At 41.1% G+C, this 17,674-nt stretch overlaps 1 protein-coding gene across 1 annotated transcript in view; it reads left to right on the forward strand.

Annotated features, from left to right (window-relative positions):
* Positions 1-17,674, forward strand: part of PRG4 (proteoglycan 4) — a 40,178-nt gene that overhangs the window by 17,623 nt on the left and 4,881 nt on the right. The window contains exons 5-9 of the mRNA XM_034778420.1: positions 3,539-3,703; positions 5,990-7,018; positions 7,226-9,685; positions 11,294-11,377; positions 13,812-13,951. Of these exons, the coding sequence (XP_034634311.1) occupies positions 3,539-3,703; positions 5,990-7,018; positions 7,226-9,685; positions 11,294-11,377; positions 13,812-13,951 (3,878 nt within the window). The remainder of the gene's footprint in view (positions 1-3,538; positions 3,704-5,989; positions 7,019-7,225; positions 9,686-11,293; positions 11,378-13,811; positions 13,952-17,674) is intronic.

The following is a 17,674-nucleotide window of genomic DNA, read 5'->3' on the forward strand; positions in this document are numbered from 1 at the left end:
AGGGGACAAGGAACAGGGAGGCTTAGGTAGGGAGTGGGGTTCTGGAGGGCAGTTAGGAGCAGGGGTCCCAGGAGGGGGGGGGACAGGGAGCAGAGGGCTTTAGATGGGTCAGGAGTTCTGGGGGGGGCTGTCAGGGGGTGGGGGTGTGGATAAGGGTTGGGGCAGTCAGGGGACAGGTAGGGGGTAGGGTCCTAGGGGGCCAGTTAGGATGTGGGGAAGGTCTCAGGAGGGGGCAGTCAGGGGACAAGAGGCAGGGAGGCTTAGGGAGGGGGTGGAGTCCTGGGGGGCAGTCAGGGGACAAGGAGTGGGGGGGAGGGTTGGGGGTTCTGAGGGGGCAGGAAGTGGGAGGGAGTGGAAGGGGCAGGGGCGGGGCTAGGACAGGATGGGGGCGGGGCTCCTCCCGTCCTCTTTTTTGATTGTTGAAATATGGTAACCCTAGGCAAATGTATGAGGGTTTTTAAACAGATAAACCTTTAAAACTCTTGCAAAGTGGAGTTTGCAATAATGGCAATAATTTCCCATAGAGAGATAATACAGTGGATCAAAGGTAAAGAAATTACATTCATTTTAACTTTTTAAAAGACAGCGAGAATCTTTAAAAAGGATCCAAATCCATTTATTGTATATTGCAGATGTTAAACGGGAGAAAGACCTAGTCTATAATGCTTTGCCAATACAGTATTGTTCCTACAGTACGTTTACAAGTGCAGTGTTTCTCAGACAGTGGTCTGTAGAGCACTTCCAGGTGATCTACAGAGAGACAGATCTGTCACAGTGTTGTCTAACACTCTTTAAGCAGCAATGCTTGCTGTTAGCAATAGCCCAGTGTGATGGGTTGGATCACAGAAACCCCCTTGGGAGCTGCCACCCGATGTGCAAAGACTACCCCTGCTTCTGTTTTCCCTGCCAGCTCAGGACTCCAGCACCCTGTCTTGCTGAGCCAGACACTCCCGTCTGGCTCCAGACACGGATCCAGGGTCTGAATCATTTGTCCCAAAGCTGCAAGTTTACCTGAAAACAGCTCACAGTAGTGTGCTTGTCTTTAGCCCTCAGATGCCCAACTCCCAATGGGGTCTAAACCCAGATAAATCCGTTTTACCCTGCATGAAGCTTATGCAGAGAAAACTCATAAATTGTTCGCCCTCTATAACACTGATAGAGAGATATGCACAGTTGTTTGCTCCCTCAGGTATTAATACATACTCTGAGTAAATTACTAAATAAAAAGTGATTTTATTAAATACAGACAGTAGGATTTAAGTGGTTCAAAGTAGTAACAGACAGAACAAAGTAAGTCACCAAGAAAAATAAAATAAAATGCGCAAATCTATGTCTAATCAAACTAAATACAGATAATTTCCTCACCAGTTCCAGAGCACTCCCTTTTACAGGCTAATCTCCTTTTAGCCTGGGTCCAGCAATCACTCACACCCCCTGTAGTTACTGTCCTTTGTTTCAGTCTCCTTCAAAAAGAACAGGAGTACTTGTGGCACTTTAGAGTCTCCTTCAAGTATCCTGGGGGGGTGTGGAGAGGCTCCTTCTTTAGCCAGTTGAAGACAAAATGGAGGGGTCTCCCACGGGTTTAAATAGACTCTTGTGGGTGGAGACCCCCCTCCTCTGCAAAGTCCAGCTCCAAGATGGAGTTCTGGAGTCACCTGGGCAAGTCACATGCCCCTGCATGACTCAGTCTTTACAGGCTGACGCCATTGTCCACATGGTATCTTGCATGTCTCCAGGAAGACTTCTCGTGTGGATTGGAGCATTCCAAGATGCATTGTTCCCCAAGTGTTTCCTGATCAGGTACTTAACCTGGCGAATTCCTTCCTAAAGAAGCTGATCAAATGCCTCCCAAAGCTTACTTAGAAACCAAGCCAGCAAACAGCCCATATTCTTAACCTCAAGTAGAAAATGATATATACAAATAGGATGAATAGATATAGTAGACCATAACCTTTACGGAGATATGTTACCTGGCACAGGCAGCACAAAACATATTCCAGTTATGTCATACATACATTTATAAGCACCCCCTCCCCATAAAGCCTTATGGGGTACACTGTCACACCCAGATCTAAAGATTTCCAGTGGCTTTTTTGAGAAGCTAAATGAGCATTGCTCTGAACCACATGCAGACGTTGCATCTCTGTCAGGTTTTTGGGAAAATAGGTGTGTAAACTTAGGTCAGATAGTGGATAACACCAAAATTGAAGCAAATCATATAGAAGGACAGAACAAAACTGTACAATATTTTGGAGATACGATACAATGAAAGATTAGGCATTTATACACTTAAGGCCAATTCCTGATCAATTTAGATATGCAAGTAGAATCTGACTAAAGTCAATGGGACTACTAACAAAGAGTAAGGCAAGCAGGTTTTGATCTAAGTTCATGGAGAGGAAATAAAGCACAGAATAGAAAATGGGAGGACTTGTAACCAAGATGTTACCATGCAGTTGCAGTAAAGTGAGCTAATTTTCCTTTTGTCGCCTTACTATTCTCCTATTAATACTTGTCAGATAACCAAGCTTTATCATAACAACAGGGAAGGTGTGCAGTCGGGATTAGGAGATTCAGAGGGAAGCAGATCCTCCCAGGGATCATAAATTTTATGAAGTGGTCCACTATATGAGAAAGATTGAAAAGCCCTGTACGAGAGTGTTTTCCTGTTTATTAGTTTTAAAGATCTCCAGTAAAGTTTACAAAAAAACTTCTAAGCCAATTTTTCTCAGGTACGGGAGACTCCTTTGAAATGCCTTTAGCCCCACAGGGTTTCTGGTTATGTACCGCTTATATCTCAGAGGTGTATATTACAAACAATTCTAAAATCAGAAGATAGGGATAAATGTATGTTTAAATATGATTAAAAATTTAAGGGCCAAGCTTTTCAAATGACCCCCTTTTAATATGTAGTCTGAAATAAGTTATTGGTTGACAAATATTATGGGCCTGATTCTCCTCTCACAGAATAAATCTGAAGTAACTCCACTGGCATGAATTAGAGGAGGATCAGGCCCTATATCTTTCCCGTGTCCCCATTTTTTTTTCTCCAAAGGCAGAAAGTCTGAATTTGAATTCTTAGGACTTTCCCTTTTTAGTCTATTCTGCAGGTCCTGTACACTCTTTGTTAGAATCCTGAGCTTTTTCTGATTTTAAACCCCTTTACAGCTGATCTGTCACTGCCTTTACATAGACAACAGCCACCAGCTCAGCCATACACACATGAAATGGGGAATAAACCTCAGAACTTTCTGCTCTAAAATCAGTCTTCCAATATTAAAGGAGGCTGCCATGGGGTCATATTTTCATGCAATATGATCACAAGATTTGGCAGCACTGCTACCTCCTACTGAGTGTTGCTTCCATTCATTGATGGTTAAGGAGGCAAAAAATTTCAAATTACACCTCACATCTTCATCTTATTTACTCCAAATCTTTATCTTTTGAGAGCAATTTTGTTTTAAACTGTGCATTAGCTTCTTACACATCTTATTTTGCATGACTTTCTGTTTTCACCAATTATTTTACTTGGCTGCAGAACATTCAGAATCTGAGAAACAGAAATCTTCTTCCTCATCGTCTTCCTCGTTGTCATCCACAACAATTCGGAAAACAAAGGCTTCAGCAAGAAACCCCAGTGAAAAAAACCAAACAAATAAAATTAAAAACAAAAACAATAGAAAAGTGAAGGATACCATGAAAGGTATGGATTGTGATCAAATAGCCTAATACAGAAATGAAATTTAAACTGTATATACAGTGGTATAATAGAAGCTGATGCTTAGCAGTGCATGCTTGTCTTTCTGTGTTGAAGGAATTCTTAAGGATTTACCACAAACTCTCCTCTTTGCTAAATTTTTTAATTTAGCATCTGATTAAATTCTTTATGTATTGATCCTCCAAGATGTTCTGCATGGGCAGACCATTAAACCCACATGGAGCTCCACTGAGGTCCATGGGGTTCTGTACAGGTATTTGGAACAGGTTGCCAGATCAGGACCTTAGAGAGGACATGTGGGGCAAAGATTGTCAAAGGTTAATGTATTGGAAGCACATTAATGAATGAATCAATGAACTATACCTGTAAAGTCCCATATTTGTGTGTGCATCAGGTTCAACTGATACACATACAGTTTTGGTGAATAAGTTTTGAAAATTTGGTCCATTACACATGAGCAGTAGTATATGGTGAAGCAGCTTCTGAGCAGATTTGCTGTTGGCGTAAGGGACAGCAGGTCAGTTATGGGAATGGCTTTTATATACTGTGCAATACGGTACAAAACAATGCATGTTCAGATTGAACCTTTATTACTGGCAATGTACCTAGCTTGAATCTCAGCGCCTAGGCTTAGTTTTCAGGTCTGGAAGGCAGACAACATACCTAATTTTACTTGTAAGCTGAGAACATTTGATACAGAACTCATTAAGGGACAATAAACATAGAACCCCATGTTGCCATTCCTACAGGGTCACTTTTCAGAGCAGAGCCACCATTTATGGTTCACACAGAAAGAGACCAAAATTAATATATTTCCATGGAAGAATCGGAATATCCTAAGCAGCATGCAGAAGTCCGCTTTTAGCTAATGCAGCATCTCTTCCTTTTCAGATCTTCAATGTGCACCAATAGCTCTATCCCCTTTTTTAAAAATGAAAAACAATCTCCTTCATATATAATAAAGCAGCTGAAGCCAAAAAAATAAATAATAAAAGCCCACCAAAACTACATATAACCAGAGTAAACCCAAAATTTTGTAAAAAAACTTACATAGTATGTAAATCACTAGGCAGGCTTAGGTAATCCATGTTGAACTTTGGTAGGAGGGAGATTAGACAGTGTGGCACATTGAAATCTCTTTTCTGAAGAAGGATGTGAGTGGGTTTGTCAGGGGAATGGTTTGGAGTGTTTGCTACCCTGACTGAGGAAGGTCACGCCCCTGGAAGGGCCATAGCAGGCTCTCACGCTGGGGTTGACTGCAGGTACATACAGGATAGAATTGCAGACACAGTGTTGCTCTCAAAATTGCTGGGCCCTGTGTCTTTTATATTACAAGTATAATATGTCATTAACCCAATGAGGCCAGAAGCTGGGGTTTTCTAGAACACATCCTTTTTCCAGCCCAGCACCATCTACATTTACCATTTGTGTATTTAACAACTAGAAAAGGTAAAAAAAATCTAACCTGTCTCCACCAGAACATCTGGTCGAAAAGGGACCTTCCCCTGCCCAGTGAAAATGAGAGAGTGAGTGAGGGTGGGGGAGAGCCAGCGATGGAGGGAGGGGGTATGGAGTGAGCGTGGCAAGGCCTCAGAGAAGGGGCAGGACAAGGGTGTTCGGTTTTGTGCAGTTAGAAAGTTGGCAACCCTAGAGAGACTTCCCATTTCCTCACACCATTTGTTATTACAGTTAGAGAACCAACTGACATTGGAAGAACACAACATAGTGCATCACTGCATGTCACAATATTAGGATAGTTTCATAAGGACATAAAAATGTAGATGGCATAAGTCTGTGATAATTAAAATAACTTAGGCCTTTCTATTTTCAAAGGTGCACTTACTTAACTAAAGGTGTAATTTTAAACCAATTTAGTTAGACCAATGTAAAATCTTGCATGGACAGTCTTAACACAATTTAAACCTGGCTTTTACCATTTAGCTTAACTCAATTTCTTTTCTCCTGATGAATTAAACTAAACTGATAAAAGATACGTTTAAATTGAATTAAGATGTCCACAGAGTTTTGCACCAACCACATAGGGTTCTAAACTTATTTAAGTTAAAACAGTGCAACTTTACAGAAAAAAAAAAAAGAAAAAAAAGAAAGAGGTATTGGTACAAGTCATAAGAGTTGCAACTATTTCCATCTGTGTTTACAAAAAAAATATGAGTGGTTACTGTGTCAAATCCAAAAGAACAAATGCTAGAATGCTGTATAAATATGAGAAAATAAAAAGTGGTGCTTTAACTTGATATGCACTTCTTGTAGAGCAAGACTCAAAAAACAGAAGAACTTCATCCAGGACTTCTACATCTGATGAAATAAGAGAGATTTCTGAGGAGATTGGCAGTGGATTGGACAATGTGGGTACCAGGCTTGCTCCTACTGCAAAGCGCCCTGACAGAAAAATTTCAAGACAAGGAAATAAAGGTACAACAGCAGCTCCTTTGTCAGAAGAAAGTTTTAGCCAGACTCCTGCCTCCCAGCCAGATCAAGTTACTATGCCCTTCAAAATGAATACTACAAAGACATTAAGTCCGAAGACCAACATGCAACCTACAACTACAAGTGTGACTAAGATCTCAGCATTAACTAATTCAGCTCATGTCACTAAAGCTAAAGACACAAGTACTACAGCTATGAAAAATGCCACAACTACTACAGCTAAAGGGATGACCACAGCTAAGAAAGACAAAACTACTGTAGTGATAGAGACAACAACATCATCTAAGAAATACTCTACAAAAACAGCTGAAGAGCCAACAGCTAAAAGTGACACAACTACTGTAGCTATGAAGATAACAACAGCTAAAACAGACATGACTACAACAGCTAGGAAAGCAACAACAGCTAAAAGTGACAGAACTAGTACTGCTAAAATGGCAATGACAACAGGTAAAAGAGTCACACTCACAGCAGTCACAGAGAAGACAAGAGGTAAAAGAATCACACCCACAACGGTCATAGAGAAGACAACAGATAAAAATGATATGACTACTGCAGCTAAAGAGACTATAACAACAACAGAAAAGCAAGGCACGACGACAGATAAAACAATACGCAGAAAAGACACAACTACTCTAGCTAAAGATACTGTAATGACAACAGATGAAAGAGACCTAACTACTCTGGGCAAAGAGACTGTAACAACAACAGAAAAGAAAGACACAACAACTGCAACAGCTGGAGAAACAATAACCACAACAGATACAAAAGTCACAACTATTGCTGAGAGAGAGACTGTAACACCTAAAACAGTCACAGCTGCAGCTAAAGACACTATAAAAACAACAGATAAAAAAGACACAACCACAGTAAATAACGAGATTATACTGACTCCAGATGAAAAATACTTAATAACTAAAAAAGACACAACTACTGCAGCGAGGAAGACTGTAACAAAAGCACCTAGAACAGACACAACTGCAGAAATTCAAGACACTGTAACAACAGCAGACAAAAAAGATACAACTACTGTGGACAAAGAAAATGTGTTAACAGATGAAAAAGACACAACCACAGCAAATAACGAGATTATACTGACTCCAGATGAAAAAGACTTAATAACTAAAAAAGGCACAACTACTGCAGCGAGGAAGACTGTAACAAAAGCACCTAGAACAGACACAACTGCAGAAATTCAAGACACTGTAACAACAGCAGACAAAAAAGCTACAACTACTGTGGACAAAGAAAACATGCCAACAGATGAAAGAGAGAAAACAACCACAGGTAAAAAAGACACAACGACCATAGGCACAGAGATTGTGATGACTATAGCAGAAAGAGACACAACAGATAAAAAAGACACAATTACTGCAGAGAGAGAGACTGTAACAACAGCTAAAACAGCCACAACTGCTGCAGCTAAAGACACTGTAACATCAGCAGCTAAAAAAGACACAACTACAGTAGGTGAAGAGATTATATTGAGTCCAGATGAAAAATACTTAACAACTAAAAAAGACACAACTACTGCATATAGAGAGATTGTAATATCGGCTACAACAGCCACAACTGCAGCAGCTAGGGAGACTGTAACAAGAGCACCTCAAACAGACACAACTACAGAAACTAAAGATACTCTAGCCACCACAGGTAAAAAAGACACAACTACCGTGGACAAAGAGACTGTAATGACAATAGATGAAAAAAACAAAACAGCAGATAAAAAAGACGTAACTACTATAGCTACAGTCAATATAATAACAACAGATGAAAAAGACACAATAGATAAAGCCACAACTACTGCATCCAGAGCTACTGCAGCTAAAAAATCTGTAATGACAACAGCTAAACTGGACACAACAGCAGCAGCTAAAAAGACACAAACTACCACTAAACAGACACCTACTGCTGCTGAAGTAACAACTGTGGCTATAGAACTGACAACTGCAGATAAAGAAGAGACTGTAGATAACAGACAGAAAACTACAGCTACCGAAGAAACAACAACTGAAGAGAAAAAAGAGTTAACTACTGTTATCAAAGAGAGAACTACAGAGGACTCAAAGGGCATGACTACTGCAGCCAAAGAAAAAACCATGAATGAAAAAAGAGAGATAAATACTATTCTCCAAGAGACAACTACAAGTGATGCAACAGAAATAACTGCTGCTGATAAAGAGATAACTATAGTTGATAAAAGAGAGATAACCACTGTTACCAGAGAGACAACTATGGCAAATAAAAAAGAAACAGATGCTGTCACTAGAGACACCTCTACTACCAATAAAAAAGAGGTAACAACTGCTACCAAAGAGACAGCTACAGTGGATAAAAAAGAAAAAGCTTCTGATGATAAACAGGCAACTACAACACATAAAATAGATACAACTGCCAGTACTGTCACTACAGCAACACTGACTGTCTCTGAAGAGGTGTCCACTACAGCTAAAGGCTCCCAGGGAAGACCTGTGTCACCAACAGAAAATAAATCTGGTACCACTGTCACTCAAATCCCACCAGTAAAAGCGACTGCCAAACCCACCATTGAACCTGAAAAAAACACTAAGTCTGCGATACAAATTACTGCTACTCCACCCATAAACCTTTCTACCTCTCAACCTAAAGACCTCCCTGAAACAAAAGTCCATTTTGAAACCACAAAAGAAACTTCTACTGTTACTAAAAGATCTACAGCAACTTCCATTTCCAAGGAGACTACTGAAACCAACGACATCTCTGAAAATACATACACTACAGATACAACCACCCAGAAAAACACAACACAGTTTCCAACTGAAAAATTACAAACTTCCAAGATCATCATCAGTCCTTCTTTGGCTCAGAAACCAGCTACCCACCCAGTCACTCCTGAGCAGGAGAAACATATAGATAATTCAAGCCCCACTGCAATTAATCCAATGACTCTTCCAGACAGTAATTTCCCTCGCAGAAACACAGAAAACCCTAAAGAAACTCCTGTTCCTTATGAGGGACCCAATCAAAATCCTACCTCTTCCAAACAAGTTAACTCTATAGACTACCCAGCAATCTCATTCACAGCTTCTATTGTTCCACTGAGAGGTACACCTAATCCTAATGGCAATGATGAAAACAACAGGTTGGAAACCATTACGAAAATAACATGGACAACAACAAAATCTAATTCAGCTATCCCTCAAAAACAGGAAACAACGTCACATGGCATTACAACTAATACCAGCATTGATCTTGTTTCAGATAAAGAAATTACCAAGGAAAGTCCAATAGCTATGAACACAAATACGTCAGTAAAACATTCAATAGTGTCTTCAACCTTTACAGCTGAGAAGGATATGCATCATACCTCCACCTTGCCAAGCGGATTCGTAACCACAAGGCCTGAAGAAAGACGAGAAGTCACACATTTCCCCACTAAAACATACTCATCAATATCTTATTCAACTAAAGCTCCTGAAAGAAGCCCCACTATACACACAGACTCCAAACTACAGGACAAGATCAACACAACTTACAAAGGTATATTTCTTTACAATTGTAACATTTATATTTATAGGGATGAACAAATGAAATTTCTCAGATAGCCAGAGCATGTCTCCATTTCAGGAACCATATGTTTCAGAAGAGATTACTTGGAACATTGACTGTAAGTACCAGGGAACATATGAATCAAAACAGGGTCAAGGAATAAGGATAGAGGGAGATTTCCAAGTCTCATGAAAGTATTCCAGCAAGTCATTGGCTAGAGTTCAACTATTAGTCATGTGACCTAATTTGGCAGCCATTTTGCACTGATACCCACAATAAAAAACAAGACTCAGGACTCCTTCCAGCTGCAATATTGTTCTTGCCCTCACTATCCATTATATTTTAATTAAATTTTAGCCCTATTATTTTCCTTTGACAGTTTTCCAAATTCACATATTCCTGAATATTTTGCTACAAGTAGGCACCACTAGACCTAATATTTAAATACTAGAGTAGAGTATTCTAGAGTATCCATCCTTTATGATTACATAACTTAAACTACGTATATACTCATTCTTAAGAAAAAAAAGAGCTACAGGAAACATTACATGGTGTCTGTTTCATTCACACTTATGAGTGGAGAATTCTGATGTGGTTTTGCATCCACTTTTAATTGGTGTGAATGACAGCATGAGGTGCAAGCCAATGGAGAGTTGACATCAATGGGAGCCAGATGCCTAAATACATTCGAGGGTCTGAGCCTAAATCTATATCTGCTCTATCTATGTGAATGAAAGAGGAGACAAGAAAAATATTTTCAGGTCCTCTTGGTTTGAGACAGCTCAGATATACTATGAAAGATTGAAAATTTCCTGCAGTTTTTTTGTTTCCCAACTAAAACCCAGAGTACAGAGAACTGTGAAAAGTTGATTAAAACAAAACAGAAGAGGTAAATTCTTTTTTCAAATTTCTACAAGAGATTTCTGGACAATTTGACTCAGTTCTTATCAGACCTAAATCCATTTACCCAATGCACAATATTTCAGCCCTTTTAGACTTTTTCAAATAAGCATTGTTTTTAGTAGATAGTATTTAAACAAAGAAGAGCAATCCACTAAATAGGCAGGAAATGGATACAAAATTAAATATGAGTTTTATGTGAGAGCTAATTAATTTGGTTATTTATTATGGTATACTTAGAATTCTACCCAATTTTTCTTCTGAAATGCAGGTACTCAAAATATTAACAAAAGAAAACTATAGATTTCTATAAAAGTATCGGAGTTTATATTCTTTGGTAACAAATATCAAGGTTAAAACTTTGGATAACATATGTCAAATGAACAATAGCTATTACTTGTAACATAAATATAGGAATCAGAACCCTGGTTCCTGAATAGTCTCAAACACTAGGCAGGAATGGTGCTTGTCTGCAGCATTCCTATTCAAAGTTTTACTTTTATGCTTTTTTATAGTGTAATAAGTTGATGAATACACAGTATAGGTTTCCCTGTGCACACTCCAATAAATAATGAAACTAAGAGTCTGTTCCATTACCAAGAGGTTTATTTTACCTGACAATCCCAAGGCATTTTAAACTATTCTTTGAGCTTCAACTTCATTTAAATAAAAAACTATACACTAATTATTTTGTACCAGATGAACGAGATAAGAATTTGTGTAACGGAAAGCCAGCAGATGGAATAGTTGCTTTACCAAATGGAACATTGGCTGTATTCCGAGGTGAGTGGTCGACTGGATTTTTATCATTTTCATGCCTTCACTTATGTTTTAATTAAGTACTTACTTTTTGGCCTTTCCTAATGATCAGATAATATATATTTGGCTATTGTCCTTTTAAGTCCCACTTCCTGATGCAAAAGGAGGCAACAGCTCAATAGTACTTCCAGGGCCTCACAATTAGTGTGGCAGAGGACATGGCATAGTATTTGCCTTTGTGAATGGTGCTCTGTCCAAATCACTACCAGGAGTGTAATGTAAACATTTAATGAAAATGCCATGTGATGCATTTTGCGTGTGTTACAAACAATTGATTGACTCTCAAAAAGTTCAACTTCCACAGGTTCATTTTAGAGTATGTGTTACAGACAGGGACCCAATATAATGTAATTACCGGATACTTATTTTGGTGCATATGGCACATTATTGTTAAATTATTGCAATGTTTATGCTCCAGAATCTAAGATTTCATTCAAAAAATTCTCTAGCCCTTGTAGTGATGAAGTAAACCTTCCAAATGTAACGGAGGGCTTGTCTACACTTACTGAGGGATCAACAAGCAATAATCGACCGCAGATCGCTCTCCCGTCGACTCCTATACTCCACCGGATCGAGAAGAGTAGGGGGAGTCGATGGCAGAGCATCTCTCGTTGACATCACGTAGTGTGGACCCCGCGGTAAGTAGATCTAAGCTACGTCGATTTGAGTTATGCTATTCGTGTAACTCAAATTGCGTAGCTTAGATCGAATTTCCTCTGTAGTGCAAGACAAGGCCTGATACAGGAATGTCTACTTGAGTCTGAAGACTACCTGTAATACCAGCTCTGGGATCAGTGTAAAAAATAAACCGCTTAACAAAATAAACACACATAGGCATTACTGTACTGAATGGGAGCTGGCATAACGATGCATAACTGCGGGGACAACTATACATAAGTTAGTTTTATTGTGCTAAGTAGGATATGGGCTACAGAAAAGCCATGGAAATTTCTCTTTGCAGGAACCCCAGAACACCAATTCATGCCTTTACCCATCCCAATTTCCATCCTCCACTAATAACTTCTCCTCTCCCACTGCTGCTCCCTTCTCTAATTTTTTAATTCTGCCTGCGCCTAGTGTTTGATGAATACATGAACATACAGCCCCATTAACAATTATTAAAACTTTGTAGGAAGCAAGGACGAGATGACTTTAAGAAACTAACAGAGAAAAAGGTAGTTAAAATAAGGGGTATAGATAGGAGCCAGAGATAGAAAAGGCATAGAAATCAAAGGAAATTAATATCCAAATAAATTACTCTACAGCAGACACTCTACCCCTCAAAATAATCATATCTCCTCTAATAATTAGATGTGACTGGCGTCCCACAAACAGAACAAAATAATAAAAAGTGAGAGCAGCCCATGAGTTTACCCATAGCCCTTGGAGTGAACCTCTGTGTACTACTACGTGGGTGCTTGGGGTCACCAACCCGAACTATTGACCTCACATGAGCCTGACGGGCTCCAGACTAGCCCTTCACTCACCCCTGATCCCTTTTGTATGTAACACTACATGTAGCATAGCCAGTACTCAGTGTTGTGGTATCATCTCATTTCAGTGCAGGTAGTTCGCCTTCTGGAGTGGACCTAGGTTGCTCAAAGCCAGGTGCCTTGATGAGGCCTAATAGGGGAGGTGGGGAATTAGGCCTCCCCTGCTGAATAGTGGAATGTGAGAGTTCCTTGTTGATCGTAATGTGTAGCTTGATGAGTGTGAGGGGTGAAGGGAAGGGCTGGCTCTTCTCCCCACTCAAAGCCTTCTGTACTTCAGCTGTTTGGGGACAGCTAGCTTGGGATGAAGCCTCCCTGTGAAGCTGGGTCTGCAGGATGGCACGGTTTCTCTTTCTGGGAACAAAGGGGCTTTGCACCATCTATGCCCTTTTCCCAAACAGTGTGTTTGTGCAGGCTTCATGCATGTGGCTAGGTGATCACAGCCATAGAAAGGATATTCTGAGGTTGTGGTTGGCTGTTCTGTCAAGTCAGTCAAACTCCTCCTCCTCTTTTCTGTCCCAGCAGCATTGCACAGATTTTGCTGCCCTCAGCCACTTAGGTTAGGCAGACTTCCCGTGTCCTCCTCCTCCCCCAAGCTTGCTGAATGTTACTGTTCCAGCAGATGCTTCTGGGCTCCAGGCACTGCAATTACATGGAGGGTCTGATCCTGCTAAGTGCTGAGCCACCTCTGTTACCTTGGGCACTCAGCCTTGCAGGACTGAGCCCTTAGAGAGGATGTTATGCCATTTCAAAGAGGGTGGCTCTGTGGTCCTTGCTTCTACTATTTAGAATTCTTCTATATGTGGCATTGTCTGTACTATTATTTAAAAATACATAAGTTTAAGTAGGGGCAAAATGGTGCACATCAGTGAGATTTTTCAGGGCTAGAACTATTTTTTATTTTGCAGGTCATTACTACTGGCTGCTGGATTCAGCTAGGCAGCCAACAGTGTCCCCTCGTAAAATCACTGAGGGTTGGGGTATTCCATCCCCCATCGATACTGTCTTTTCCAGATGCAACTGTGATGGCAAAACCTTCTTCTTTAAGGTAGGGAAGTTATCTTGCTTAGTTTGAGTGTTTTAAAAGATTTAATTTCACAGATGCCTCTACAAATGGAGAAAACAAAACAATGAAGGGCTGTATAGCAAAGGGTAATAGTAAAGAAATAGGTTCATGAGCTCAGCTGTCTAATTGCCCAGTTTGCCTTAACAAGTATTCCTGTTGGCATTCTCATGAAAAAGGTCAAGGACTGAAGGGACATGCAGTCTGAATTAACCCTTCTACGACAGTTAGAGAGGATGCTGGTGAGCCCACAAAGGGTAGCTTTCGCTGCAGAGGCCTGTATTGTATGCATTCTATAGCCAGAGAATATCAGTTCTCAGAGTTGTCAAGCTGGATCCTTTCCTGTGCTCAAACGCTCATTATATAGATGTAAAACGGACTACCGAAACCATGGCAACAATATACTAGAATTAACAAGCTGCAGCTGTATGGGGGCTTCACACTCAGGCTCCCACTGATGCCTTAACATGGTTTCCTTTCCTATTGCCATGTTGTATGTCTGAGGTAAGAACCTGCAACAGGCAGAATGATCCCAAGTACTATGACAAGACAAAAATCCTCTTTGCAGCAGAGAATGCAGTGCTCTTTCTATGATTTGTAAGTTATACAGTACACAGTCCTTCAAGTGCACCGAGCCGGGAAAGAGAATTTCTAAGAAGGGTGCTGAGGTGTGCACATTTTTAGTACCACCTGAGGAAAAACTCTTTCTGAATGGCTGCTTTCTCCATTTGCCTGCCTCCTGAAGTACAGCAGCCTGGTAGAGCTCTCCATCCCCTCACACCAACTTTCATAGGAAAGAAAGGCAACCAGAAAGAGCCCAGCAGCTCAGGGCACCTCCTCCCTTCCTGCGAGCAAGGAAAAGACGGCTCCTCAGCAACACTGAGCCAGGGAGGGCTGGCAGTGAAGAACCTCAGGATTGATGGGAGGGTTGGGGGCAGAATTAATTGATGGGGGTGGGGGGTGAATTCAGACCACTTCAAGTACTGGTTATATGTGAACAAACAATGGATATGGATGGGGGATGCCTGCTCTTTAAGCCATCTGCAGTGTAACAAGCACAGCTATGTAAAGTCCAGTCTCGGTACTATTAACTGCTCCTAACAGGAAAGGAGTGTTAAACTATTCAAATGTTGTTTGATGCAATTCCCACTGGAGGATAAGAAATTCCTACAAAACAAGTAGAAAGAGTAAGGCTGACTGTACTATGAACAGAAGCTGCTTACTCAACAAATTGGCTAATTTGTATTCAGAATCTTCTGTTTACTGCAGCAACAAAACAAAGGCTATGGCTACACTGGCGCTTTACAGTGCTGCAACTTTCCCGCTCAGGGGTGTGAAAAAACACCCCCCTGAGCACAGCAAGTTACAGCGCTGTAAAGCACCAGTGTAAACAGTGCCCCGGCGCTGGCAGCCGTGCTCCCAGTGCTGTAAGCTAATCCCCTCGGGGAGGTGGAGTACTTGCAGTGCTGGGAGAGCTCTCTCCCAGCGCTGGTGCTGCGACCACACTCGCACTTCAAAGCGCTGCCGCGGGAGCACTCCCGCAGCAGCGCTTTGGAGTTTCGAGTGTAGCCATGCCCTAAGGCTATACACAGCTTTTAGCAACACAGCTGTATTGCTAAAAGTCACACAGTGTAGCCTGTTTATCGGCTTTCCTGACGATAAAAAACTTGCACCTCCAACAAGCAGAGTCAGTTTTGTTGGCAGGAGAGTGCTCCTGCAGACAAAGTGCTGTTCACACTGGTGCTTGTCGTTGGCAAAACTTCTGTCTTTCAGGGGTGGGGATTAACATGTCTGAAAGACAAAAGTTTTGTCTTTCAATTGCCAGTGTAGACAAAGCCTTTCTACTTTTTAATCTTGCTGGTACTGCAGAGCCAATGCAGCTATGGGAGTGAGTCCACTTGTGAATCAACAGAACTTTTAAATATGCAGCCTTCAGTGAAGCCTCAGGCTTTGGCTACGCTTGGGGATTCACAGCTCTCCGAGGGGAGTAGCTTGCAGCACTGTGAGGGAGCGTGCAGCGCTGCAGGCGCTGATTACACTGGCGCTTTACAGCGCTGCACTCGCTGCGCTCGAGGGGGGCGCGTTTTCACACCCCTGAGAGCAGCAAGTTGCAGCGCTGTACAGCGCCAGTGTAACCAAGGCCTCAGTAACTTGACCTATATAGTTGCACAGGTGTTACAGGGCATAATTTGAAAGCACTATGGTTGCACGGGTGTATGCCAGAGTGTAATTTGAACCAAAGTTCTTTATTGGTGATGAACAAGCAGGAAAACACACAAACCCAACTTGACTTTTATAGCCTAGAATGAGGCTAGGACTGGCAGTTAAGAAAAACATTACTTGTCAAATGAGCAAATTTGAGCTGGAGATTAAATACAAATATAAAATTTCAAAGATGGAGCCCTACAATGCCTTTTTTAAAGAGGCATTTTTTCATAACAAAATCACACGAAGGCTCCAAGACCATAGTGCTCTTCTTATACAGGACAAGTCAATAGTTTTGAGAAACTGAATAACTGACAAATATTTCAGCATAGGGACCAAAGACCTCACAAGAAGATATGCATAGGTGTGTTCATTCTTTTGAAAATATTATTTTGATATTATCGATAAACGAGGCAAATACAACTTAGATGAGGCTACTATAAGGTGGGTGTATAACTGGCTGGATAACCGTACTCAGAGAGTAGTTATTAATGGTTCCCAATCCTGCTGGAAAGGTATAACAAGTGGGGTTCCGCGGGGTCTGTTTTGGGTACGGCTCTGTTCAATATCTTCATCAACTACTTAGATATTAGCATAGAAAGTACGCTTCTTAAGTTTACAGATGATACCAAACTGGGAGGGATTGCAACTGCTTTGGAGGATGTCATAATTCAAAAGGATCTGAACAAATTGGAGAAATGGTCTGAGGTAAACAGGGTGAAGTTTAACAAAGACAAATGCAAAGTGCTCCACTTAGGAAGGAACAATCAGTTTCACACATACAGAATGGGAAGAGACTGTCTAGGAAGGAGTACGGCAGAAAGGGATCTAGGGGTTATAGTGGACCACAAGCTAAATATGAGTCAACAGTGTGATGCTGTTGGAAAAAAAGCAAACGTGATTCTGGGATGCATTAACAGGTGTGTTGTGAGCAAGACACGAGAAGTCATTCTTCCGCTCTACTCTGCGCTGGTTAGACCTCAACTAGAGTATTGTGTCCAGTTCTGGGCACTGCATTTCAAGAAAGTTGTGGAGAAATTGGAAAGGGTCCAGAGAAGAGCAACAAGAATGATTAAAGGTCTGAGAACATGACCTATGAAGGAAGGCTGAAAGAATTGGGTTTGTTTAGTCTGGAAAAGAGAAGACAGAGAGGGGACATGAGAGCAGTTTTCAGGTATCTAAAAGGGTGTCATAAGGAGGAGGGAGAAAACTTGTTCACCTTAGCCTCTAAGGATAGAACAAGAAGCAATGGGCTTAAACTGCAGCAAGGGAGGTTTAGGTTGGACATTAGGAAAAAGTTCCTAACTGTCAGGGTGGTTAAACACTGGAATAAATTGCCTAGGGAGGTTGTGGAATCTCCATCTCTGGAAATATTTAAGAGTAGGTTAGATAAATGTCTGTCAGGAATGGTCTGGACAGTATTTGGTCCTGCCATGAGGGCAGGGGACTGGACTCTATGACCTCTCGAGGTCCCTTGCAGTCCTAGAATCTATGACACACTTT

This window comes from Trachemys scripta, chromosome 8, assembly GCF_013100865.1.
Source record: "Trachemys scripta elegans isolate TJP31775 chromosome 8, CAS_Tse_1.0, whole genome shotgun sequence".
NCBI lineage: Eukaryota > Metazoa > Chordata > Testudines > Emydidae > Trachemys > Trachemys scripta.